Raw genomic sequence first — 25,860 nt, forward strand, 5'->3', positions numbered from 1 at the left:
TGTCACCTTCGCCCTCGTTGTTACCCCCATCCCACAGTCACCTTAATCCATGTTGTCATCCCCAATGACCAATCAGGCACTTTAAGGTCAGAATTACCTGCTCCAGCTGCTTTTGTACCATGCTCTGCTGCTCGGTAACATGTTTCAACTGTTCAGCATCCTCCTCTGGAAATTCACGTCCGGCTTTCTTTGCCGTTCTCTGTTTGGCTGAAAGCGCTTTTTTAGATTTTCTGTGAGCGCCAATCTGTTCTTCTAGAAATTTCTGCTGAATTTGAAGGAGTTGCTGAGTCTCCTGGAGCCACTCTTCATACTGTTTTTTACGAGCATCATCTAAGGAAAAAAGACATGTAGAAAATTTCTACAATTTAGAAAACAGATTCTATTTTTCCAGGGAAAATCAAGGCAAAGTAGAAAACTGCTATTTGATCAGGGCTCCTTTTTGTAGTAACAGGTGTTTACAAAATTGTGACCAAAACTAACAGTTGCTTTGGCAAATACATTGAATCATGTAAAGCAAAACCTAAGTCCTGCCATCAAAAATTGCAGGAGCTATAGTTTTTTTTTTAGGCAAGTTTTGGCAAACTTTTCCTATTATCCTTACAAGGATATGGCATCAGACTAAGCAATGTCTGGAACCTGAATCTGGGGGTACACTGGGTGATTGGTGCAATATTAAGAAAGTACATACTTACTTGTAATTGAAAGCAAGAAGATGTAAGCATGCTACGGTTACAACACTACACACTGAAGATGACAAGATAACATTTTAGCTTTTCAACACATTACCATATTTTCTTACAAAACTGTTATAAAGCAAGATGACATGACATCAAAGCAAAACTGTTCTGGGATGGACATGGCACAGATGTGACCATATAGCTCTGGTACACAACAAAAATGAATAAGAAGTGTTGCCGTTAATGGGTGAAAAATTATGCAAGAATATATTTAAAAAGCACTAAAGATACTTACTGACAAATCCTGGACCAAAATTTGGAGGGTTGGGTGTAATCATTTGTGGTGGTATGTTTCCATCCTTAAAAAAAAAACATATTGGTAAAATACCACTCCATAACAAAAACGTAATATATTTATACACTAAAATAACGTAAACAATCATCTATGTGCAACCTATAAAAATACAGGTTGACAATCGAAAATCCGGTTCTGTCAGTTTCCCGGCATGAATTTAGGATTGCATTTTCAATACAGGGGCTGTAGTACACTGTTTGGCAACATAGGTTTTAATGACGCTGTTCTCCAGAAACAGCTGTTAGGTCCTGCTTGCTACACTAAAATGAGACATCCCTGCTTCCTGCTCCCTGGAACAGTGCAGATGTCCGCGGGTGCTGCGAGAGGAAGGCAGGCCTGTGTGTGGAGGAGAGTATAACCTTCAAAAATCCGGCACTCTTTAGGCCCGGAGGTTGCTGGATTTTTGAATGTCAACCTGTAATAACTAGTTGTGTTTCATGACATTTAAAAATATATAAGATGCCATCTACATACCAAAGCTGGAAAGTATAGAAAAACATTACCTGTGTAATAGCAGGTGGAACAAGGTTCTGAGCTTCCATTGCTTGCTTCCCTGGCATCTGCTGTGCCACGAAGGGAAATCTAAAAGACAGGACCATGACACTTAAATTCAGAAGTTTAAAAATGAAATATCAAATCATCACTATTAACTGACCTGTATTGTAGACAAATACAAGTTATACAAGTTGGTAATTGCATAATTTTAATGCCTGAATTAAAATCTTTGGCATGTTTATGACTATTTTACATTACTTTCTGCATATGTGATACAGCTGAAGCTAAATTTTAAAGCTCTGCTAAATCATTTTAATACTAAGCTGTGACAAACCCTAAAATTGATCTGCACTTTAGCTGTATTCATTTAATTATGATGAAATACCACCATGTCAAAGCTATTTCTATTTGTATGCAAAGGTTACCAAAACAAACAGATTACTCATGAGTGTTCCACTTTATTGTTAGCATACACAACAGCAAGGTGATAATACCTATTCATAACCATTGGTGACATCCCCATGGAATTAACCATCACTTTGTTGATGCCTTTCAGAGCCACCATTTTTGCTTTCATTATTGGATCAGTAATTACATCCAAATCTGAAATGAACATAAAAAATGTCAATATACAGTACATATCAGTTTGCATATGCAAGTGATCAATACAATGAACTCCTAAACATAATAAAGACATTGACATCACATTTGAATTCTCAGCTACTATTTGTTTTTAAACGTTCAATTGACTGCAGTGAACATGCTTGATAGTTCATATTACCGCATGTCAATAAATCACACATGTAGTACAGGTTATTCCACAATAAACAATTTAGGCAACTACTCATAATTCATAAAAGGTCTTTAGCCAGCTAAGTATGGCCAATTTCTGTAACAAGATGTTTTTAGGACATACAGCATCCTGGAGTTCTAGAGTTTAATTCAACTCTTGATCGAACTACAACATGCTTTATACCAGCAGAAGATAAAAAACACGGAATGCCTTCTTTACTTTACTAAAATTTGATTTTCTGTCTCCTTAGATAGACTAACTTTTTGTCCTTAAAGGAAATAAAGGAAATCTGCCCAAAACAATACCTGATTGAGGCTCTGATCCTTCCCTGTCCCATGTCCCTGTCCCCAAACAAAATAGGTTTTGGTTGGAGACTGGCTTTGTATACAAAAGCTTCTAAAGTGGTAGCTGTCTAGGGCAGATCATCAGATATCATGGCAAATATCAAATAGGAGTTTGAATCTGACCTGTTTTTATGGACAAGGACGGTTCACATTTTTCAATATTTTGAGTATGACTCTAATGAAGTCTTAGGCGACAAGAGGACATAGGACTATGTGATTATTGTTCAACGGTTGATGAATAGGAATAAGTAAATAATATATAGCAAATTCAAAGACACATGACCACGTTTTAATAAATAGCACATAATATAGTTGTTTTATGGCATTGATGGAATTTATTGCATTCAGATCAAGGAAACTCAAGCCAATTGCATAAGAAATACCAGCCAAGCTGCCTAGAAAAGGCTGTGAAAGCTGTGAGTGATTGGGCACAACAGCCCGATACTTTACTCATTAGATGTCGTGACACAAATGTTAAGGGAAATTCACAGAAGAAACGGTGTACAGAGTGCTGCCCACTTCTAATAGTTTCTGGTGGTGCCATCATTAGGATGAACCCAGGACTCACTAAGTGGATCACAAGTTGCCAAAACCAACTGGTAGTTGATACAACTCTAGAACACGGGGGAAAATGTAAGCATCTGTACATACCAAAGTTAGGGAAAAAAGGCTCTGAACGCTGGCGGATCATAGCTTGCATCTGCCTCTGCTGTTGCTGTTCTTGTCTTTCTTGATCAAGAAGGTCCTGTAATAAGAGAGGCTGTTCCTCCAGAAGAAGGGGTCTCTCTCGACTCTGCTGAAGCATAACTTGTTGGGCAGTTTGCATACCAGAGGGACAAGGCAAAGTTTGATTTAATGGGTCTCCTGGAACAAAGTTGTGCCCCCCTTGCTGACCAGGCAAAAACACTGAATCTGAAGGGGACTCCTGAGCAAAGCCATGATGAGGTCTTGGTCCCATATTTTGATTTATTGCTGGTTCTATCACTTGATTAGGAGAATTTATTAAATTGTGAGGAATAACTGGCACTTGATTAGGCTGTGATACAGTCATGATCCCTGGAGAAGAGCCTAATTTATCCACCTCTGAACTCTCACTAGTTAATAGGTTGGTAAGCATTGGAACAGACTCCAGATTTCCACAAGCATCTACATCATCTGGGGCAGGCAGCTGCAGTTGGTCACTAGGATGTTCGGGTTTAGGGGCATTGTCATTTTCTATTTTTTCTGACTGGTCACTGTTGGTTGATGGTGCTGATATAATGTCCTCTTTCAGTTGCTCAGGCTCAACAGAAGATACTGTTGGTTCAGACTTAACATCTGAAAGCTTATCCTCTGGGGGTTCAGATGTTATTTCACTGGCAACAGCAGGAACTGATTCTGACAAAGCAGAGGCAGACAATATTTTAGCAGTTTCTTTATTTTTGTTTTCCTCGTCAGGCTTGCATTGGAGTTCCAATTTATCATCAATAGGTACGCCAAGGTCCAGGTCCTCGTTAAACATATCTTTCTTATCTCCAAGATCAAGCTCTGGATCTGTGTATGCAATTATATCAAATTTTCCTGATCTTAGGAGATCATCAAGCTGCGGATCATTTGTTTCTAAATTTTCCAGGCCATCAAGATCATCTCCTTTTGCATCATCTGGGTCTAGGTTTATGTTTTCAAGATCTTCATCGTCTAAATCTTTGACTTCAACCCCATCTAAATCTTTTACATCAAGATCTTTTTCAGAAGGATCATCAGGATCCAGTTTTACCTCTAAACCACTAGTTTCGGAATTTTCAGGTGGAAGAACTGTTGATTCTTTCCCAATGCTATCATCGGGCAAGGGTGGTTGTAGGTAATTCTCACTGGTTTGAGTTTGTTCAACTCCATGCATCATCAAAGGCTGTTGCTCTGTAGGAATCAACTGTTCCAAGCCTGAAGGAATTTGGACTTGATTAGATAAATCTGCATGTTGAACACGCACTTGTTCCATAAGTCTTGCGCCTTGAAACTCAGGCCTTGTAAAATAACCTATATGCCTCTGATGCTGTGATGATGGGTCCATCATATTAGAATGTGGTCCTAAAAGAATTCGCGGCCTGCTGTCTGGAGGCCTATGGCGGAGCTCAATGTATGCCTGTCCTGATATATTATGCTGCTGAACAGGCATTGCCTGTGGAGGAAAATGTGGAGGGAGACCAGCAGGATTGTTCATTTGTGTGCTGTTTAAAGACCGAGGTAGCTCCATGGACATGTCTCTTCTCATTTGCGGAGCCATTCCTGGAACTTGCATCTGTACCGGAGGTCCCATAAAGCGTTCATGACCAGAAACAGTGCCAGGCCCAGGATAAACAAATCTGTAAAACAAGAGGATACTTTCAAATTTCAAACAGGATTTAAACAAAGTTAATATATTCAATACAGGGACACTTATCTGTTACAAATGCTACATAAACATAGTAAATACTGAAAAAATGTCTACTGAAAGACACAGAATATTCTGCGAGGTTCAATATATTGTAGACATTACTGGAAAATGAGAATTTACTGCTGATTTTTTTTCAGTAATGTGATTATCCTGACTTTCTGCTTTGACACTCGACAAATAGGAAATAAGCACTATTCTATTAAACAAGGGTGACACACACCAATTAAAGAACTAGTTATTGACGAAGTTTGTAACACAAATTTTCAAAGTCTATCTAAATCATAAAAAAGATGTATAGGTACACGTTATGAAATACGGGGTCTGTATTTGAGAGAGTTGCTTGTGTGTCCTACTTATCTTCTAGTTTTAATACTTTTTGAGGCACTGACCTTAAACAACTATGCAGGTTAGACCGAGTAAAATTAGAACTGCCAACTGTATATCTGTTTGTGGTTAGCAATATAAAATATTTAAGGAGAACAATCAAACATAACAGCCATGCAATTAACACTGCAGGAAATGGCAGTCTCCACCGTTTTCATTTTCATAAGTGTTACCTTTATTAAAAGAAACATGCATCAGGTTAAGACTACTTACTACACATACTTACGCTTAATAATTTAGTAGTATGCATACATTGACAACCATAATTGCTTTGGCACATTACACTCTTACCATCTATTTTGTGGAACACTTCTCCCCTCTGAATGGGGTCATAGCCAAGCATTTTACTCAAACTCAAACATGAATTAAACCACGATACTTTACAGTCAATTAGACAGTGTTCCTAAAGCACTCAACATTCCAGCATATGTTGCTTGGTAGACTTTTGGACACTTTAGTGTTTATGTTTTTACTGTTTGATATACATTCTTTAATAATTATTTGTAACACAGAAAGAGATCACCTAATCTGTTACAATAAATATTCCTCACCCACTTCTATTTTACTCTACTGAAGTAGCTGACCCTTATCTAACCAACAAGTACATAAACTAGAGGTTAACAAATGTTGATTAGATATGCAGAAAATGATATGCAGGTTTCAGAGCTCTGGAGTTCATAGCGTCTATATATGTTGAAAGTGAAATTTCATATATTATATATATTTACATATAAGCAATACAAGCTTTTCAATTGTCTGTCTTGAGCAGGGTTGGGATATAGCTGAAAAGAAAATTCTCATGATTTTGAACTTTATGGGTCATTGAGAAACTGACAGTCGCTCATGTATTGTTACCTCTTTACAAAAGTACCTAATCTTTTTTAATGAGAAGTGCATCAAAGCCAAATTGATCTTTGATTGACTATGGTGGTGGGCTCCTTCAGGTTTCTTGAAATTTAAAAATACCAGGATACATTTTTCTACAAGGGTTCATTAAGTACATATTGTCTGCTTATCTTCAATGTAAATAACAAAATGTAAGTGTACCTTTGGCTAGGAGGTGGTCGCATAGCAATGCTCATGTCTCCAGTGAATGGGGGCCTGGTAAACTGGGCACTACCAGGAAATGAACTACGCTGCTCTTTGGGAAAAGCAGAAAAACGTGGATTCCCTTTAGGACCAATTTGAGGTCTTATATTTCCAGGATAAGGAGGTGGAGGTCTACTAAAGACTTCATGTTGCCGATGTGGATTGTCTTGTTGCCACTGGGAGGGGTGTGAACCCTGAGCCATCTGCAGTGGATCCAACACTTTCTCAAGTCGAACAGCATTCTTGGTTTGCTGCTGTCTCAGTATTATCTCTCTTAATTTTTGACGCTGTAAAGGTTTTAAAATATCACGTTATATAAACTCTGAGTTTTTAGAACTTTAAATATATACACAATACATCTCAAATGTTTGTTTTAATATTGTGGTCTATTACAGAAAAACTCTGGGAAAAAAAATAGAAAACTTATGAAGAACTGTAGAAAAAAAAATACATGTTTGAGGTTCTAAAACTTCCAGGATAAATGAACAAATACCAACATCTCAAAAAAAGATTGGGTTTTACCCACCAAAAAACATCAAAGGATAAAAAATATTCACTTAACTATATTCAAATACACAATGTTTATTTTGTAAAGAATAAAGAAAGTGTGTACCTGTCTTGCTTTTTCTTCAGATTCTGCCATAGGTAAGTTTAATGAATTCTGAGCATCAGGTAAGCCAGGCATTTGTGAAATATTACCAAACTGCTGACCTTGAGGGCTTGCTGAAATATTGGAAGATCCACCAAACGTTTCCTCTTGAAAAGTTCTTTGCTGATCTCCAATATCATGGGAATCCCCAAATGCTTCCCCTGGCTGTATATGAGGTGTCAATGGAGGCTGATCATAGGGGTCCTGGTTAAGGCTAGAAGATGAATGACTAAACAGTTCTGATGAAACTGGGCCTGTTAGTCGAGGATTTGGGGAGCTTCCTTCTATTGTTCTGATAAAAAGAGCCCCTCTGTTTTGTGCATTATGCAGAAATGACTCTTGGTTCGGCATCAACACTGGGCGAACCACTGGGGAACGAATAAAGTTTTCTGGACAAACGGGCATTGGAGTTCTTGGTGGTTGAGCATAGGGGTCAGAAAGGACATGTCTGGTAGTTCGATTAGGTTGAGAGTAAGAATCTGTGGGAAGAGGTCTTGGTGTCCCAGGGGGTTGAGAATAGGGGGCTGCAAGTACTGTTTGAAGAGTACTAGAAGGTTGGGAATAGGGGTCTAAAGGCATTGGCCTTGGGGTTGAAGATGGCAAAACATAAGAATCTGAAGAAACAGGCCTTGGTGTTGAGGATGGCTGAGCATACAGATCTGTGGGTGCTGGTCTTGGAGTTGCTGGTGGCTGTGAATATGGATCTGAGGGAGCTGGCCTAGGAGTTGAGGGGGGGTTCCAGGAGGCTGAGCGTATGGATCTGAAGGTGGTGGCCTTGGGGTTCCAGGAGGCTGAATGTATGGATCTGATGGAACCGGCCTTGGAGTTAGAGGTGGCTGAGAATATGGATCCATGTTATTCCGTGCAGGTGAGGCTGCAAAGGACTCATGGTGCCTCTTATTCATAGATGGTTGAATAAACACATCTCCCATAATTGGCCTAGGAGTAGATGGAGGCTGATTGTATAGATCCATTGTTTGCACTGGCTGTCTTAGCGTGGGGGCTTGTTGAAGATAAGAGTCCACTGCTGTTGGTCTTGCAGTAGTTGATGGTTTTAAATATGGGTTATTTGCTGGACGTGGAGTTCCGGGAGGCTGAGCATATGGATCCTGTGAATTTGAACGAGACAAAGACGCTGACTGAGGGTCGCTATGTTGCCGCAATAGTCTAGGGGGATGTGCAAATGGTTCATTTAAAGTACGATGAGGTGCTTGGGTATAAAGGTCATGTGAAAAAGTTTCAGCAGGTCTTGGAGTCAAAACTGGTCTTTCATATGGGTCTGAGGAAATACGTCGAGGTGTTGTGGGTAGTAAATTATAGGATTCCTGTGGTGACTGAGGTGGGCGCAAAGGTGTTTTAAAAGGTGCAGGGCTGCCAGGTGAAACACCCGGTGTAGGGGTGAGAGGTGGCCTTGAATAGGGATCCACTTTTTGTTGCATTTGCGGTCTTTGATATATTTCAGATCTGGAAGAATGTTTTGAAAAAGAATCGTTTCCTGGACCCAGTGAACCATCCATCATTTGATCAGTGTTATGAGGCAATCTTGACAGTCCTAATGGTTTAGAAAAAGGATCAGCTGGGCCCATGTTCTTCTGAACATCTCCTATCTTTAAGGAGGAATCAGTGGTAGAAGGGGATAAACAAGAGTCCCTTACAGGAGATGGTCTAGTATCAGAGGACTCACTCCCAGGTATGTGCCTAGAAGGACAAATATCCAGGGGGGATCCACAGTTCTTTCTGTGAAAATTCTGACTGATAGGTGGAGGTCGTGGTGTCCCTACCATTTTAGCATAGGGATCAAAGGGAGATGATGGTCTGGAGTTGTTAGATCCAGGAGAAAACATCTGTGGTGAATGTGGTTGAGAATACTGAAGAGGATCTTGTAATGGTATTCTAGTGGGAGTTGGAGGTGGAGCTTGTGGTTTAAGAAAAACATCATCAGAAAATGATGAAGATTTGGTAAATGCGTCTTTATTAAAGTTCTGCTGAATTGGTGACATGTTGCCACTGCTGTGTTGAGGTGTTAAAGGACTCTGATTGCCACTATTTGGAGTATCATTTCCTGACTGACTTAGATGTTGGTGGGACCCAAACTGCTGCTGTTGCTGCTCATTTTTTACTTGCTCAAGTTTCTGGGTTGCTTCGATCTTTGCTTGCTGTTTGCTTTTCTGACGCATTTGCTGCAATTATATAAAGTAAGAAAAGTCATTAGCAGGCGTTTTTGCTGTTGACACTTTCTTTTTTTTTATCTGAATGGACAAGCGAAGAAGTAACTTTCTGCCCCTGACTCCCTGTTCAATAACTCCCCTCTCAGTGTTTCATTTATGCTACTTGAGAGAAGGTAACCGCGGCTGGGATCACTGCACACGCAGAGAACATCTTGACTTCATAGAAAGCTTGCTAAAAGAAAGCAACATGAGGAGCCTACTTCACTGATACAGGCACATTGATGGATGCTCTATGTCACTCATGCATCTTCAAATAAATATTAAGAATTTATGAGGCTTTTTATTTTAAATGTACATACAGCTCAGGTGTGCCTAAATGCTCATGGTGTGCCAAGATGCTTTTCTAAAACCCTATCTGGCCCAACAAAAAAAATTAAAGGGAAACAATCTAAGGTAATTTTTTCAACGGCATGTTTAAGCCCAAACAGCAATTTTTAGTTCGATACTATTGTGTTTTAATATAGTATGCTGGGCTATGCATAATATTCGGGGACCAAGTATGGTGTTCACCAATTCACTCACAGAAGTCTAAAACAACTATTTATGAAAAGAATGCAATCAAGCCTATCCTCCAGCATTTTCACACATTTTTTTTTAAAAGCAAGGCTGTACCTGTCTGTACTTCCACTCTTGTTCATGCTCAGACTCTCTCTGCTTCAGGGGATCTTTGAATGGATCAGTATCGATTCGAGCGTTTTGGTCAATGATCTCATGCTGCTGGCGCTTTAATGAGTCATTTGACATTTGCACTTTGTTGATTCGCAGTGCTGCACGGTTGTCCCTGGCCTTTTGCTTAAAACAAGAATAAGTACCATTACATTTACCATAAAGTTAAAATCAAAAGCGTTATATAAAAATACAAAAGGGTTTAATATATCTGAAGATTTTATACATTAGAACCCTGGACGATAATGTCCCCAAACTCTTGGTTTAAGGTCTCTTTTAAAAGCAATACCCATTATATAAAAAAATCCAAATAGAACCTATCTTCAACTTTTCACCATTCATGCAAACTCTAACGAGGAATTCTGAGCAACAGCCAAATCCATTTAAAACAATTTTTTTTACCTGCTATAAGATTTGTAATTCCTTACTTTGGGAGATTTCCTTTACACAGAATGCAAAAAATAAACTGGAGGGAATTTAAACTTTTGATGAATAGGAGACATAATATGGAAGCCATATCTAACAACCATAAGCTCTGTCACCTAGATCCATTATTAACCTCCCTAGCGGTTCATTTCTTTCCGGTTTTATGGTCTTTCCGTTTTATGTCTAAAAGCGGTACATTGTTTTTCATGAAAATTTATTTTACAGTATAATAGTATGAGTATAATAAAGTTTGAAACACAAAATCATAAAAAAAAACAATAAATTGAATAAATTAAAAAGATCTATATATCCAATCCAATCCATTGCATTCAATACAGTTATTTTGTATTGAATGCAATACAAATGGATTTTGAATTTCCCGCCCCACCAGCAACGTACACACGCACCGACGTCAGCGGGAACTCCCCTGGTGACTCATCGGATGCAGAAGCCGGCCGGAGGAAGAAGAAAAGACAGACGTTGCGGCGCTGGACGCCGGCGGATCAGGTAAGGCTCTATTTACTATTACCTTCCCATAGGTTTACATACCCCCAGTGTGACTCGGGGTTACCACTTTTAGCAATTTTTTTCCACCACGAGTCACACTCGGGGTTACCTCTAGGGAGGTTAAAGACCCTAGAAAATGTTATGGTGTTTGACAACAAAACGGGGATGTGGAGGGTGGAAGTTTAGAAGGCAGACATTACTAATCACAGGCTGTATTCTATTCACTAAAAAAAATAGAAAAATCTGCTGTTACCATTTGTAAAAACGCAAATTTGTTATAGTTACTTTTTTCCAACCCAAATTATTGTCATTTAAAGTTTTAGAGCTACTTACCACATATGGGGCTCTTTCTTGTGAGCTGGCTTTTCTCCAGAGTTTTGCAATTTGTTTCACTCGTGTAGACCAATCTAGAGCAAGAAAAATTAGTCACAACTAGCTGTGGGCAACAAAAAGGCTACATATGAAGACAGATAAGTAGCCTTGTGATGAAAATTGTCTACAGAAAGAATGGATCAAACTGTAACAAGCAAAACAGAAATTATAACAGGTTTTCCTTTAACCTTGATCACCTGATCATTGTGAGGCTTAGAAAAATACATTTTTTACGTTGTCTTACCGGGAAACTCTTCCTTTAGATGTGGGAAATTAACATTGGTATATAAAACAGGGGCCACAGTTGCCATTTCCCCAAGGGCTTCTTCCTTCTCCCATTTCTGTGTACTTCTTTGAGCACTGGACATAGTGTCTCCCTCAGGCTCTACAACTGGAGCCTGTGCTGACCACACATTTGTGGGATCACTCACCATGCCGTGGTATAGTGGGTTTTTATCCCTGTTACAATAGAAACTTTTATTAGACTTACTGATTTATATGGTGTACAAAATGAGGATAGACAACAGCTGTGAAAATGTCATTCATACACAAAAGAACAAGTCTGACTACATGAGGAGACATTCTAAAAGCAGAAAAGAAAAGAAAAACTGTCATTAATGACACAGAAATGAAACTAGTAACAAAAGTACCTGTTGTCTGGAAATGGTGGTTGTGTAATGGGGGAGAAAGAACCAAGTCCATGTCCTGGGCCTAGAGAATTATGTGGTAAATGAGGATTGGGTGGCAACAAGCCATTCACCATGGGCATTCTTGGAAAAAGGCCATCACCTTAAAAAGTTAAAACAAAAATGCTGTTTCTTTTTACTAAAAAAAAATAATTTTATTATATCAAAAATGCATACTAAGTTTTGATATTTAAAAAGCAATGCAGGAAACAAAATATCAATCAGTAAACTCCTGCTAGCTAGAAACTAGTGCATAGGTTATGAATTTCACTAAAAGCAAAACTGTAACCAAACCATATGAAGCAAACAACTATATAACATGGTGCATAAAATGTCTGTTGTGTACACCAACAGTGCTTTCATCGCTGTATCCCTGAAAATTCTGCACGTTTAATGATAAGATGCAAACAACCTGAAACCTATTACCTGTGTAACCTATTACCAGGCTTGAGGCATGTTAGCCTTTCCACACACGGATTACCTTAAACATTTAATCTCTTGCACTTTTATTCAATCAGAGAAATTCTTTGGTTTTAGCTAAACTTTTCTGGTGGCTCTTCGGCGTATTTACATGTAAGTTTATCATCATGGAAATTCATTTGAATGGAGAGATTTATGGCATGATCTTTATAAATATTGATTTAAGTTTCAGTGTTTGCCTGCCTCCAACTTAACTCCTGAGAAAGGAGTCTCCAATATATAAAGTTTTTATATATAAATATAAAACATAAATATATAAAGTTCTGTATCCTTCTATGTTGTAATGAAATGTGCCATGGAAATCTTTGGGTGTTTTCTTAAAAAATATCTAATATTGTTTGATAATCTATTAGTAATATGAGCAGTTACAGTTTTACTTTAGGTGAGTGCCAACATACTAAGTTATTCCCTGTATTGGGTTTTTATGTGTTTTTTAAATAAAAAAAAAAATAAAAAAAAAAATGTTTTTGCTTTGAAACGATTAGGAAGCATTTTGTAAGATCTAATTTATATGTGATTTTCTATAACTTGTTAGAAGATGAAATTCTGAATTATATATGGAGAACACACCAGAGAAACCATTGTAGGAAAAAGACATTTGTAATAACTGCCGTCTATGTGTAGTGCTGGGACTCATTTAAAGCCCTTTATAGCCTCTGAGAAATATAAATAAAAAAAAAAATAAAAAAATAAGTAGTCCTTATTTTCAACCCACCAACAAAAAGGAAAAACATTTTTAGGTGGAATTGGTTTTATGGAAAGTGAACAGGGGGCAGGGCAGATGACTGCACAATGAATCATGATTTATCATATCTAGAGGAAAAAACTTTTTTTCTTTTTACTTTCATTTTATTGGGAGAATTGTTCAGATTAACAGAAGCAACATTGTTCTAACCAATGTATTTTTAGGTAGCAGTGAAAAATAATGTATGGTATATCCAATTGATGTAAAGATATACAACAGTCCTGCCACCCATGTAGAAATTCAATGCAGTAGGTATCAATAGCATGAGTTATTATCATTAGTACATCGTATTTATATAGCTCCAACATATTATGCATTACAAAGTCCATAGTCATGTGACTAGCTGTCCCTCAAATGAGCTCACAATCTAAAGTCCCTACCTCAGTCATGTCTAATACAGTTCTAAGGCAGCGGTCGCCAACCGGTGGTCCGCGAGAAAATTTTGGTGATCTGCGGCTCTGACTAGTGCGCCCGAGTGGGGTCAGGAGAAGGACCCTGCTGGCGGGGCACACAGGCCAGAGCCGCGGACCATGTCCCTGGTACGGATCCCAGGCTCAGGGAAGTGGGCGGGTTGTGTCCCTGGACACAACCCGCCCACTCTCCCATTGCAGGCTCCGATCTGCGATGGGAGGGTGGGCGGGGTTATGTCATGACGACATCACTACGGGCAAGGTTTCTTCCCCTTTTTTTGACACCTGGCTCCCCACGCATGTGCAGTCAGGAGCAGGGAATTTTAGTGGTCTGCGAGACTGAAAAGGTTGCCAACCACTGGTCTAAGGTCAATTTTAAGGGGAAGCTGATTACCTAACCACATGTTTTTGGAATGTGGGAGAAAACTGGAGTACCTGGAAGAAACCCACGCAAACACGGGGAGAACCTGCAATTTCTATGCAGATAGTCTCCTGGCCAAGATTCGAACCTGGGATCCAGCAGTGCAAAGTCTGAGTTACCAAAAGCCAAAACTTTTCTTTTTAATTGATATAGAGTCAGGAAACCCTCTTTTTTGCCTATCTATAGACTAAACGGGAAGTGAATAGAAATTATGATGGCAATACCTTCCTAGTCGGTTGTCACCTGAAAAAAAGCATCCCTATTGGAAGATTATAGCATCTATTCACATTCTGGTAAAAGCAGAAATTTTCTAATGATTAACAAGACAAATCAAGTAGGTGTACCTCTGGGACAAGGGCTGCAAAAGGTTCTAATCAATCACTATTTTATCCAAATCTAAAGAACGTTTTGGCTGTAAAAACACTTGAAAAAAATTCTAAATTATGCTGTTTCAGAAGAACCTTCACCACCATGAAAGCAAATATTCAAAAACATAGTGGTATGGCTCACCTCTCAAACAAATCTGTAACAGCATTTAATTGTGGTACAACTTCCCTAAATCCCTTAGTCACAGTTCAGCTTCACTGCCTCTTTTTCCCAGCAGGCTGATGCAGCTTAACAATGCAGACCATAATGAGGTCAACTGGTGGTCAAAAGCACTTGAAGTACCTCAAATTGACCTTAAATGCAGGCTAAATTACTAGTGAAAGCAAGCTGCATATACCCAAAGACCTTAATCCCTTGACCTGTTTAGGCTAAATCCCTTAAAAAAAAATATATATAGATCTGCAATAGACACAGCGTTGACAGATTGAACTAATTCATCAAACATTATAAACATCAAATAATAAGCACAGTGTTATGCAATTTTTCAGCATTAATTTTTGTGTCAGTTCTCTAAGGATGTAAATGTGGCAATATGCCTTCCTACTGTGTTTTTATGTTTGATTGGGACGCTCCCTCTTCCTACATAAAAGTATTATGCCAAATTGACATGTCACAGTTAGGCCTTTGGGCTTCCTGCAGACCATAACCTGACACTGAAGGATTTTTTTCCCAAAGTACAGAGAAAACAACCTGGATGTCTTTGTGAGGCTAGCTTTATATTGTTACCAGGCTTCTTTCAAACACTAATATTATTAACTGAAAAACGTCCCTATACAGCAGAAATATATAAGAAATATATAAGAAAAGGGTAAAGGGTAAATGGAAGAAAAAAAAACATATATAACAAAGAATAAAAAATTGGGGATTCCAGTGCTGTGGGGTGTTTCCACACTGTGTTATTTATAAACCTTATCAACTAAGACCCAAAGGTTTGGTTATTATATGGAGTAGAAAGGATGAAGAAATGATGGAACCCATGGGGTGCCTGCTCTAAGCAAACAAAGCTGCTTTACCAAGCAAGACCTACCCACCCAACAGATATATAAAGGTAAGTGTAGACAGCTCTATATACAAAATATTAATATTTACCACTTGAAGACTGCTGACAGTTTACAAACCAGATGCTGGTTTAGTTGACTTGCATACTGTAGAATGAAATCCACATTTATTTCCCCCTATTAGCATTAGGAGAGACAAGCCTGTCTACTGGTTTGCACAGGTCCAGTATGTGTGTCATGGAGGTGCCATGTATTTTTTTAAATAAATATTAAATAGAAAAGATTAAAAAAAAATATTAAAAACAGACCATGGACTCTATGCTCTCCCCAGCTGCTGGTAAAACATGTTGCCACAGCAACCAAAAGAAAATAATAATGACAGCGGAAAACGTATGAGAAAGTGAGCCTAGAATTTGCCAAACATCTTTACCAGGCTTTTAAAGGGCAAAGGCTGGAACCAGGACTTCGACTTACCCTGGTTTTGCAAAGGCAAGAGCTGTGTATGTGGAGGATGAGGATGAGCTGAAGGTGGTGGCGGTTGTGGCAAAGATGGCGGATGGGTGGCTACAGGACTCAGCACAGCAGTAAATAAATCTTCAACCTCCTTTCCTTCAAGTTCTGCAAACCCAACAAAAAGAGCAGGCACCAAATATTTAAAAGATGTATTCTAGCGAAAATCATTTGGAGTGAAGTTAAAGTGAAACCTAGGATGGTCATAATTACCTGGAATTTTATACAATTTTCCCAAAATTGCACCTGATAAGGGGGAAAAGGAAAAAAAATATCAGTATAACTTAAAATCTAAAAATAAGCATATGTACAATAAAAAGGCTCATGGCAAAAAGAAAGCTGCAATCCATTTTTGGTGGTTGTTCTTGAGTGCAAATTTAAAAATTACAAAAATACTGGTTCCTACAAATAAGAAAATTTCTATATGTCTTCTGTATTGCTCCATGTGATGATACATATATCTAGGTATCTTTACCTTAGGAAGAATATTTTACATTTGATTCTAACATCAGCTTGAAAGGCACCTACATAGTAGAGCAGGTCATTTACAATTACAATCTTGATATCTAAGGAGACGACCAACATGGTTTTCCAATTGCATCCAGTCATTCACTCCTAGCTTTTTCTGTATGTTATAGCGTAATTAAAAAAAAGTATTCTGCTTCTTTCTAGTTTTGGACAAACTTAAAAAAAAGTAAATATTAAAGAAATACTAGGTGTTAATGTCAGAGAGCATGTTGGAATGATTAAATCTCACTTGCAGCTTGTGACAGCAGTACATAACATAAGGGGTGCAGTTATCACTGGGACAGGAAAACAGAAATACTAATAATAGTCTCAAATTATTTGACTCTTCTCCCAATTTACTAAGAAAAGATATTTTTCTACGTTAAGTTTTCTCACTGGAGAGAAAGATCAGAACTTTCTGTCCCCGAAATTAAGGAAAATCAGACTGCATAAAAAACTTTATAAGGCTTCTAAATCAAACTCCATTAGGACAATGGAGTGGTTAACAAAGCAAACAGCGAAGCAGGGTTTACCATCTGTAACCATTTTGTCTAGTTCTGGGCTGAGAATCCCATCCAGTTGGTCCTCACTTAATGGCCGAGAGCTCTGGGGGAGACTAGCTTGAGGCAGTGATGATGAATCATCTGATATTGTACCTACATCAAGTCCAGCTGCAAGAAAAAATAAAGACAAGCAAATATAAGCATTCACATTGATGGATGTCTTCCCAGTACAATCCCTGTATTTCACCATCTATAGTTTTACCACTGATAGAGCTTCTTTATTCTCTCACAGACAAGACGAGAAGCAAGTGCAGACAACAGTGGGTGGGAACCCCATAAACCCCAGGGAAATCTCATGGCTCAAATCCCAAAAACATAAAAGGCAGAAGGTGACTGCACATCAGATAGCTACTTTGGATTGGAACCTAATTTTAAATCAACTACTAAACTGACTTGTTTATAGAATCAAACTAAAAAACTGTGGGAGATAAAATGGAACTTTTTAGCAAAGACGAACAAGCTGCACAGAAAAAAAAACCTTTTTACAGGCCACACATAACCAACTGACGTTGTATATGACCAGGTATACAATACATTGTGTTTAGGTAAATGTTAGTAATAAAAGGCTAGGTGATGGGTTACGGTAGCTCAATTCCAAAATACAGATGGATGAATTTAACTTCCCTATGCAATAAACCACAAAGTCTATCCATGATAAACTAAATGTGACGAAAATTCTCTTTGCATGTATGTATGTATATATGTATGTATGTATGTATTTATGTATGTATGTATGTATATATGTATGTATATATGTATGTATGTATGTATATATGTATGTATGTATGTATATATGTATGTATGTATGTATGTATATATGTATGTATGTATGTATATATGTATGTATGTATGTATATATGTATGTTCGTACGTACGGGATAAATCTTTTTTTTTTTTTTTACAAAACATATAACACTATTTCAATCTATTACCTATATTTAAACCCATGAAAGTGAGTAAAGTTTGTCAGTTGATGGAGCTATAGTTAAGGGTGGGGTCCCCCTAGTTGTTTTAATTACATTAAAGATTAAAAGTTGGTTGGAATTGTATGGAAATGGATTTATGTTTGAGCAGCCTATGCCCTACCCTGACTTTAGGTTAAATGACTGGAGGGCAGTATGAGATTTAGCAGCTAACACTTGAATGGCAGGAAGAATAGCCTACCACTGGGAAAAAACATGGCCTATCCACAGAAGTCAAGACCCCACTGACAGCCTGAGCCTTCTATCCAAGGGGACAGAAAACGGAGATTATGCGGATCCCCATTGCTGGCCTGGCTTTAAAAATTATGGATTGCCTGATTAGTGTTCAACAACCTATTCTTTAGTATCAACAATCAATAGTAGAATAATAGCAGAATAAGCATACAATATAGGTGTGCAGCTTATTTTGGCTCAAGTTAACAACATTGTTCTCAGGTGTGTGACTAAAAGTTCAGCTTTACATCGAGGCAACAAGCATTTTTATTAGATCTAGTTCAGCAATGGCAAATTTTATAATCCCCAAGGCTGGTTCCATTTTAAGACTGACACCGGTATTTGTTCTTCAATACTTTTGCTAAATTACAATGTCCGTTGCTTATAGCACATATGTTTACCGAGTGCTTCCGGCATAATAAACATGTAAGCTTCAGGCACAGACACAGTATTCCTCCCAATGACTTCCACTAAAACACAAATATTTATAGGTGTTTGATTAGGAAGATCAGTCTATTTAGTCTGTGCATTTTAAGGAAGTCTTCCCATAATGATAATAGATATTTAAAAAATTACTAGGACTGGTTTTAAAAACCAGCAGAAAAGTGCTGGTTTAGGCAGATTTTGATTTGAAGGGGAGTTCTACTCTTGTATAATGTTTTCAGTCAACACAAGGTACCATTTTGTATTGCACCTTTAATCTGGTACGTAAATGACAATGGCAACAGTTACCATTTACAAAATGTAATTTCCAAAGACTTGATTTAAGTTTGTACTGCTGCCTTTGTGCACTGGAATGTACTTATGCACTTTTGGATTGTACATGTATACTAATCAAAGCACTAAACTGAATTTTTTCCAGTAAAACTTTCACAATGGTACTGTGCTTTAGGTTGCATTTTACAATGCCAAAAAAGGTACATGTAAAAATACAAAAGTATTAAACTACATACATTCAGGAAAAAAGTAAAAATCTTGTGTCTTAAGATTTTTAGGAAATCTACTATGGGACAACAGTTGGAATTCCTGTACTAGAACTAACTACAGGTGGCAGATTAAAGAAGAGTAAAAACTATTATTCACTAAACAGCAAAGATTTCTGTGATCAAGGAGAAATATGTTACAAAGACAAGACACACAAGCAAAATAGTATACCTCATGCACACAGAATGCTAGCAGATAGAAGAGCTACCAGTTATCTAGCAAGAAAGAAGGGGGGTTTCTTTTGTCCATCTTACCAAAAGGAGAGGATGAATTTTCAACCTGGAAAGGGCATAAATCAAGACCTACAGAACCCAAAACCAGATAAAATGGATGATTATAATAAAGAAAAAGTGGAGGTGACAATAAAGAAAAGGTGAATTTGTGAGGCAACATGCTTAAAATCAGTGACCAAAGCAAAACAAATGAAAAAGCAAAATATACTACATATTATAAGCAGGTAAAAAGCAGATATAACCAAACATGTTTACTTAAGGGAATTAATAACCATTACTGGACAATATAATTTTTCTACTGGGAAACAATTCGATTAATCAGAATGAAGAAAAACCTACCAGTCTGAGTGGATGATTTTGCAAGGTCATCAGAAAGAATTCCGAATAGGTCATCGTCGGTGTTCAAAACTTCGGACAGATCTGCTAAAGGATCCAGAGGACCACCTTGGGGAATGACAGAAGTAAAAAGAAATATATGTCACAAAACAGAACTCTAAAAATGCTGCAATTAGTATTTTTCCTTTGTAGATTTGTTTTTATAATTTTATGGTAACAAAATTACAGTTTGCTACCAAGGCGTATAGAATTTGAAGTGCCTAATGTACAATAATTGCCACAAACTAATGAATGTGTCATTATATTGTGTATATTAAGCTGATTTATAATATATATATATGATAAAAGCCTTATCAACAGTAAATTCTATGTCCCCTTCTCAAGCCTGGTGAACTATGTCTTTAGGGGGGGAAAAAGGTTTCAAATTTAGAGCTGACACAGGCAGCAGAAGATGAGGGACAATCTTTCAATGGGGAAACCTGTTTTGATGACAAACGTTTAGGCAAATTTTTTTTAATGCTCTGGGATATCTCCCTCTCTTACCCCCTGTTGTGTCTCACAAGTTAGAATATAAATGGTCCAACCCCTTAATTGGACAAGAACCATAAATTTCCTACCTTCCTTGGAAAAAATGTCTTTAAATTGCATACAAATTAAAGTGGACCTGAATATCTGTCATTCTACCAAAAAATCTAGAAATGTTAATCGTGCCAAAGAAGTCCTCAATGATTAAAAATTAATTTGATTTTCCTGATAAAAAAAAGCTGTGTGACTAGGTATGTCTGTTTTGTAGATTATAGTTGTATGTCTGTACCATGATATCTTCTAGGGCAGGGGTTCCCAACCCCTCCAACTCAGGCTCAGGGCGGTGAGCGGGTTGTGTCTCTGGACACCGTGCATTTAGTGGACCGCAAAATGGTTGGGGACCACTGTTCTAGGGCACAGTCTCAACAGATTTGGACTGAGTTTGAGTAGGTCACTACTGTGCTGCTAAATGATCTCCTTGCAGAAGAGGAAGCAGTGTCCTATAGACCTCCAGTGCTTCTGTTTTATGCCCTAAGCATGCCTTGAAGATAGATATTTTACTGTGCAAATTTACTTACTGGCACTAGTAAGTGCCTATTTTTTATGTGTTTATATAACTTAAGTGGCCAAATAGGCATCTGCAGAAAAGCAGAAGTAAGTCTGCAGGTGCGGTTAAAGCATTTCTAAACTCAAGAACAAAAATACAATATATAGCAGCTTACCTGTCCTTAGATGATGTGGCTGCATTAGTTTTCTTTTTTTCAAGCTAAGTACATTTTCTGAAAATACAAAAACAAACCTGTTGATCCTGATAGAAATCCTGTATTCCCATAACTTTATGTGTATAAACCCTATAACTCAAACAATATTATCAGCTTTCTAAAACATCTTCTGTGGACTACACAACTCCTAAATCAAGTCAGCAGCCTAGGGTGACAATGCTGCTCCATAGTTAAAGTGCAGTGGGTAACCACTGTCATCATGAACAGGAAAGGTGTTACAGACCAGCAAACCAGGTGGACAATAGGCACATGTGACACACCTGTTGCATTGCAGTAAGCATTGACCACACTGCCATAAACTGCATTAGCCAGACAGTTTATCAAGCAATACAAAAGGGTGAGTAGGTTCTTAGCGGCCTATATACTTTATTATTTAAAATAAAGTCGTAACAAATTTGGTTGTGCTGCTTATTTTCCAGGTAACAAAACTGTTAGTTTAGCCCTGTGGGGTGAAGTGTGGTTGATCAAGGGTTTTTTTTTTCTTCTATTATAACCTACGTAACCCTGTACCAATTCTTGAGATCACAGCTACCAGTCTAGCTTTAGGTTCTGTAAAACATTTATAGTGTAAATGTGCTCAGCATATTCGTTTTTAACTTCTATTGTAGTTTATGGAAACTCTCACAAAAGAAAGCCAAATCCTCTTAGATCGACAAACTGTCTGCATTTTGAATCCTAAAAATCCAGAACTCGCTACAAAACACAAAATGTGTTAAAATATACTTACAAAATAATAAATGCTAGCAAATACTTTGAATGTTCATGCATTTATGGTGCAAATGGGCTATTATAGAGGCTTCCTAATACTGCATTTGACTCTTCACACTTACCGTCTGTGGTTTTGGAGGGTGTTGCAACAGAGCTGAGGAGGGGGTCAGAAGAAGGATCCAGAAAAGTAGCATTAATGTTGGTTTTGTATGCCAGCTGAGTGGCATCCTCAGACAAATTCTCAATGCTTGGTTTGTTTTGTCGACTGGTATCCAAAAGGTTTTTCCCAAAAAAAGCCTCCTATGAAAGTGATCAACACAGCATGTTAAATAAAATTACCTATAGAAATAAGATACATTGCAACCACTATCCAAACCAAAACTGTACTTCAGCTATGGTAAAAGAATAGGTTATGATTCATGTTATACCTTTACAGAAAATAAAATCAGGTTTTGGATGCATTCTTTTCTTACAGTAGTGAAATATAGATATGCATTCATAGTATGTAACCTCAAAATTATTTGCTAATTATTAATCTGTTAAAAAATTCTCATCCTGTGTTGCATATTAGTGCTCACAGGCTTTTCCTGTCTACATATATGCTTTCTTGTAGTGACTAAAGGGTGACAACAGTAAACCATGTCCATGCAATGTGTGTTAAAAGGGCAACTTGAAGTCAACATCAGAAGCGTTGACAAGGGTAACACATAAGGGCACACTTGAGAGACAAGGACCCAGACTGACCCTCCTATTACAGGAAGTGCCAGAATAAAGACCTTCATGACAGGAGTACCAGGTGTTATTTTAATGACAGCTGTAGATTTATAAATACTAAAAATTACATTACCATTTGAACGTTTTTATGAGTGGTTGGGTTAAAATCTTTAAGTTCATTTCATAAAAATGTCTCTTAACATTGTTCCCAAAAGCCACACAGATGGTAAAAGCATTATTGGCTTTTATACCTTTTGTCGGAGTTTGCCCCTATATACTAGCCATCTGACCATGTGAGTGTAAACATTTAAATTTACTCAATGGTAAATTAACAAACTGCCTTAACGCAATGAACATAAATGCATGGCATAAATGCATGGCGTGTGTGTGTGTGTGTGTGTGTGTGTGTGTGTGTGTTAAAAAGCACTGAAGTATGAATTGCCCTCAAGGCTTGTACATTGTACAGTATGAATATGATAAGAGGACATTACAAAGGTGGTTTTACTACATGAAAGACATCTTGGGACAATGCAAGAAAGGTAGAAGGCAAAGCAATGTGCTTCATTTACGTAAAATGAATAATAAGGGTTTATGAAAGTTGCAATTGGTGAACGCTAAAATGTAATGTATGCTAATTGTCTGAAACCAGACTCTGCTTGGTTTCAGTACTTGTCAGACACATAAAACAAGCATGAAGCCAGCTTTGATACAAGTTGTATGAGTAATTGCCAAATGCCCGAGATGAATACTCATTCTAGTTCAGGGATTTGGAAAGTTTTAAAAGCAAAGCATGGGAAGAATGATGATCTTAAAACTGTAGAGAATCATTGCACTAACACCAAACCCACCAATACATGACAGATGAAAATATCTAAAAATATTATTTAGGAATAAATGGCAATTAAGAGCAAAAATGAATGTGATGTTCACTGGCACTCACTGCATGTGGGTCATCGCAATGTACTAGTAAAAATGAGTCCATAATCAGTTGGTGAACACATCCTGTCTTAATCAGACATCACCTTATTTTAACACATGCCACAGCTATCCTACCTATATGAAAGTGTACCTGTGATTACCCTATTTCATATATTTTAGACTAGGCAGAGAAACTTGTCAAATGTTTTGCATTGACCTCCTGCATACTAAGACAAATATCTTACAGATTGTCTAAAATGTTTTAAAATGACAAAACAGCAATTACCTGCAGATATGCTGGGAAGGTTTCCTCCAGTTTGTTCTTCTTCTTCCGGTAACGTTTCCTAATTTTCTCTGTGTTTTCAGAGTTAGGAATGCATTCATCCATTTGAGTATCAGGCAGAGGTTCATTCCAAGCTTAAGATGTACACAAAATGTAATTAGGAAGATGATAATATATATATATATATGCAGCAAAGGAAATAGCAAGCTTTATCAGACATTTAGGATGCATTATTACCTTGAAAATATTTAAATAAGAGCAGATAGCAGACAGCATTGTGCTGTGTTGTACCAATAGGAAAGACATCCAGCACACCAGAAATGCCACACAGATCTACAGCTCACTGCACAGGGAAACACTGATAACTTTCCAGCATTAAAATTCACACGGCTTCATTTATCAAAGTGTCTTCACAAGTGCTTTCCAGGATAACAGAAAATCCCATATGGAATTTCTCCATTTTGTAGCAACAGGGTGGAACTCTTCCAATAGCTCCAAAAGACGGGCAACAAGATTTGTTTGCTTGCTGTGCCCCTGTCTAAATGGGAGTCACTGGTGAGCTTCCAGTCTGTCAAATGTTGTAACCAACTGTCGATTTAAAAGCTTGCTGTGGGAGGTATAGACCATTCCATTTCACTAAGGTAAATAGGGTTCTCCATTTGTCCTGGAAATCTACTTTAACAAGACCTGTCCTCATTGCCTCACAAAAACTAGTCAGAATCAATTGTACAGGGAAAAAGAAAGCTTGAATCTGGTTGGTCGCTGGAAGGCAACTAAGGCAGTTCTTATTTTAGACATTTTAATAAACAAGGGCCACTTGTGTGCTAGGCTTACTACTAATATGTAGCATAAAAATGGACGTACCATCATCTTTGCCTGGCACAAGTTCAGAAACTGAGCCAGAAGAATCTTTTCTGGAAAGAGATCTCTTGGATTTCCCTTGACCTGTTCGGCTTCTTTGGCGCACCATAAATCCACCAATACCTGGAGGGAGGTTACACTCATCAGTTTATCTTATTTATCATGTTTTCTAAGGCTTGTCAGCATTCCAATTTCCATAATTTAATCTCTTACATGAATGCAGAAATTTTGGTATAAACATTCTTATTAGAGTCTTCAAACACAATGCAAAAATCTGACTGTTTAATTTATAACAATTTTTAATTTTAACAGATATTTTCAAGACAATGCAGTGGATACAACACATCATGAAATCAGCACACTGCTGAATGACAGTGATCACTGATTGGTAACTGATGTTACTAGTTTCAGGATTTTTTTTTGTAAAAAGACATTAGTGACACAACTTGATAATGAACTGAACACTGATCACCACCTTGTCACACAAGTCTTGGCTGTAAAAGGGAAACTTTAACTTTATTTGTTCATAATATCTTTAACTTTAAGTTCATAATATCATGTGGGATTTATGACATAATACATTTATATAGGCTTCCTTACATAGAAATAAGGCAAGCATCCTAAGAAAGCCAAGCACTGCATGACTGCAGTCTGTGTATAACCAAACATAACAGTCTCAAGTTGGTTAGAAAAAAAGGGTTTTTAAAAATTGTTTTAAATGTTTTCTAAAGAAGGGCTGTAAAGTAAGCTGAACATTTTTGCTCTTTCTTGAAGCTTGCCTTTTTCATGGCTGCAAGGGCATATGTAATACTTAGTATTTTCAGATAAATCACGTATACCAATATTAACATTTGTTTCTAGATAGACAAAATATAAATACCAGGTCTGTATGGCTTTCTTTTCCTTTTCTTCATTCCATCTACCACTTCTGCACCCTTAGACTCATCATCAATCGGCTCCCGCTCAGGGCTGGAGTCTGATTTCACATCACAGTCCATTGGATCTCCTTCTACAACACAAACACCACATTTAATTCTTGCATAGATGTAAACACAATCACATAAATATGTAAGTGAATTGCAGTTGAGTTTTAGTAAGGGATTTGTTACATAGCATAGATTTTGCATCAAATAAAGTGTACCAGGGGTCTTTATAAATCCTGGACAAACTCCTCTAGTAAACAAATAGTTCTGATAGAAACAGTTGCATGACTGG

The 25,860-nt window shown here is 37.6% G+C and overlaps 1 protein-coding gene across 1 annotated transcript in view; it reads right to left on the reverse strand.

The window, feature by feature from the left end:
* KMT2C (lysine methyltransferase 2C) overlaps positions 1–25,860 on the reverse strand; it is a gene marked incomplete in the record, with an annotated part of 134,348 nt that overhangs the window by 19,079 nt on the left and 89,409 nt on the right. Inside the window, 22 exon segments of the mRNA XM_072413394.1 lie at positions 98–330; positions 973–1,036; positions 1,536–1,614; positions 2,022–2,130; positions 3,316–5,006; positions 6,509–6,837; positions 7,164–7,936; positions 7,939–9,379; positions 10,040–10,219; positions 11,360–11,433; positions 11,643–11,857; positions 12,049–12,187; positions 16,000–16,143; positions 16,249–16,281; positions 17,076–17,213; positions 19,540–19,587; positions 19,858–19,962; positions 21,102–21,158; positions 21,992–22,169; positions 23,788–23,918; positions 24,649–24,768; positions 25,526–25,654. Coding sequence (XP_072269495.1) covers positions 98–330; positions 973–1,036; positions 1,536–1,614; positions 2,022–2,130; positions 3,316–5,006; positions 6,509–6,837; positions 7,164–7,936; positions 7,939–9,379; positions 10,040–10,219; positions 11,360–11,433; positions 11,643–11,857; positions 12,049–12,187; positions 16,000–16,143; positions 16,249–16,281; positions 17,076–17,213; positions 19,540–19,587; positions 19,858–19,962; positions 21,102–21,158; positions 21,992–22,169; positions 23,788–23,918; positions 24,649–24,768; positions 25,526–25,654 — 6,410 coding nt within the window.

The sequence above is a fragment of the Pyxicephalus adspersus genome, chromosome 5 (genome assembly GCF_032062135.1).
Source record: "Pyxicephalus adspersus chromosome 5, UCB_Pads_2.0, whole genome shotgun sequence".
Classification (NCBI taxonomy): domain Eukaryota; kingdom Metazoa; phylum Chordata; class Amphibia; order Anura; family Pyxicephalidae; genus Pyxicephalus; species Pyxicephalus adspersus.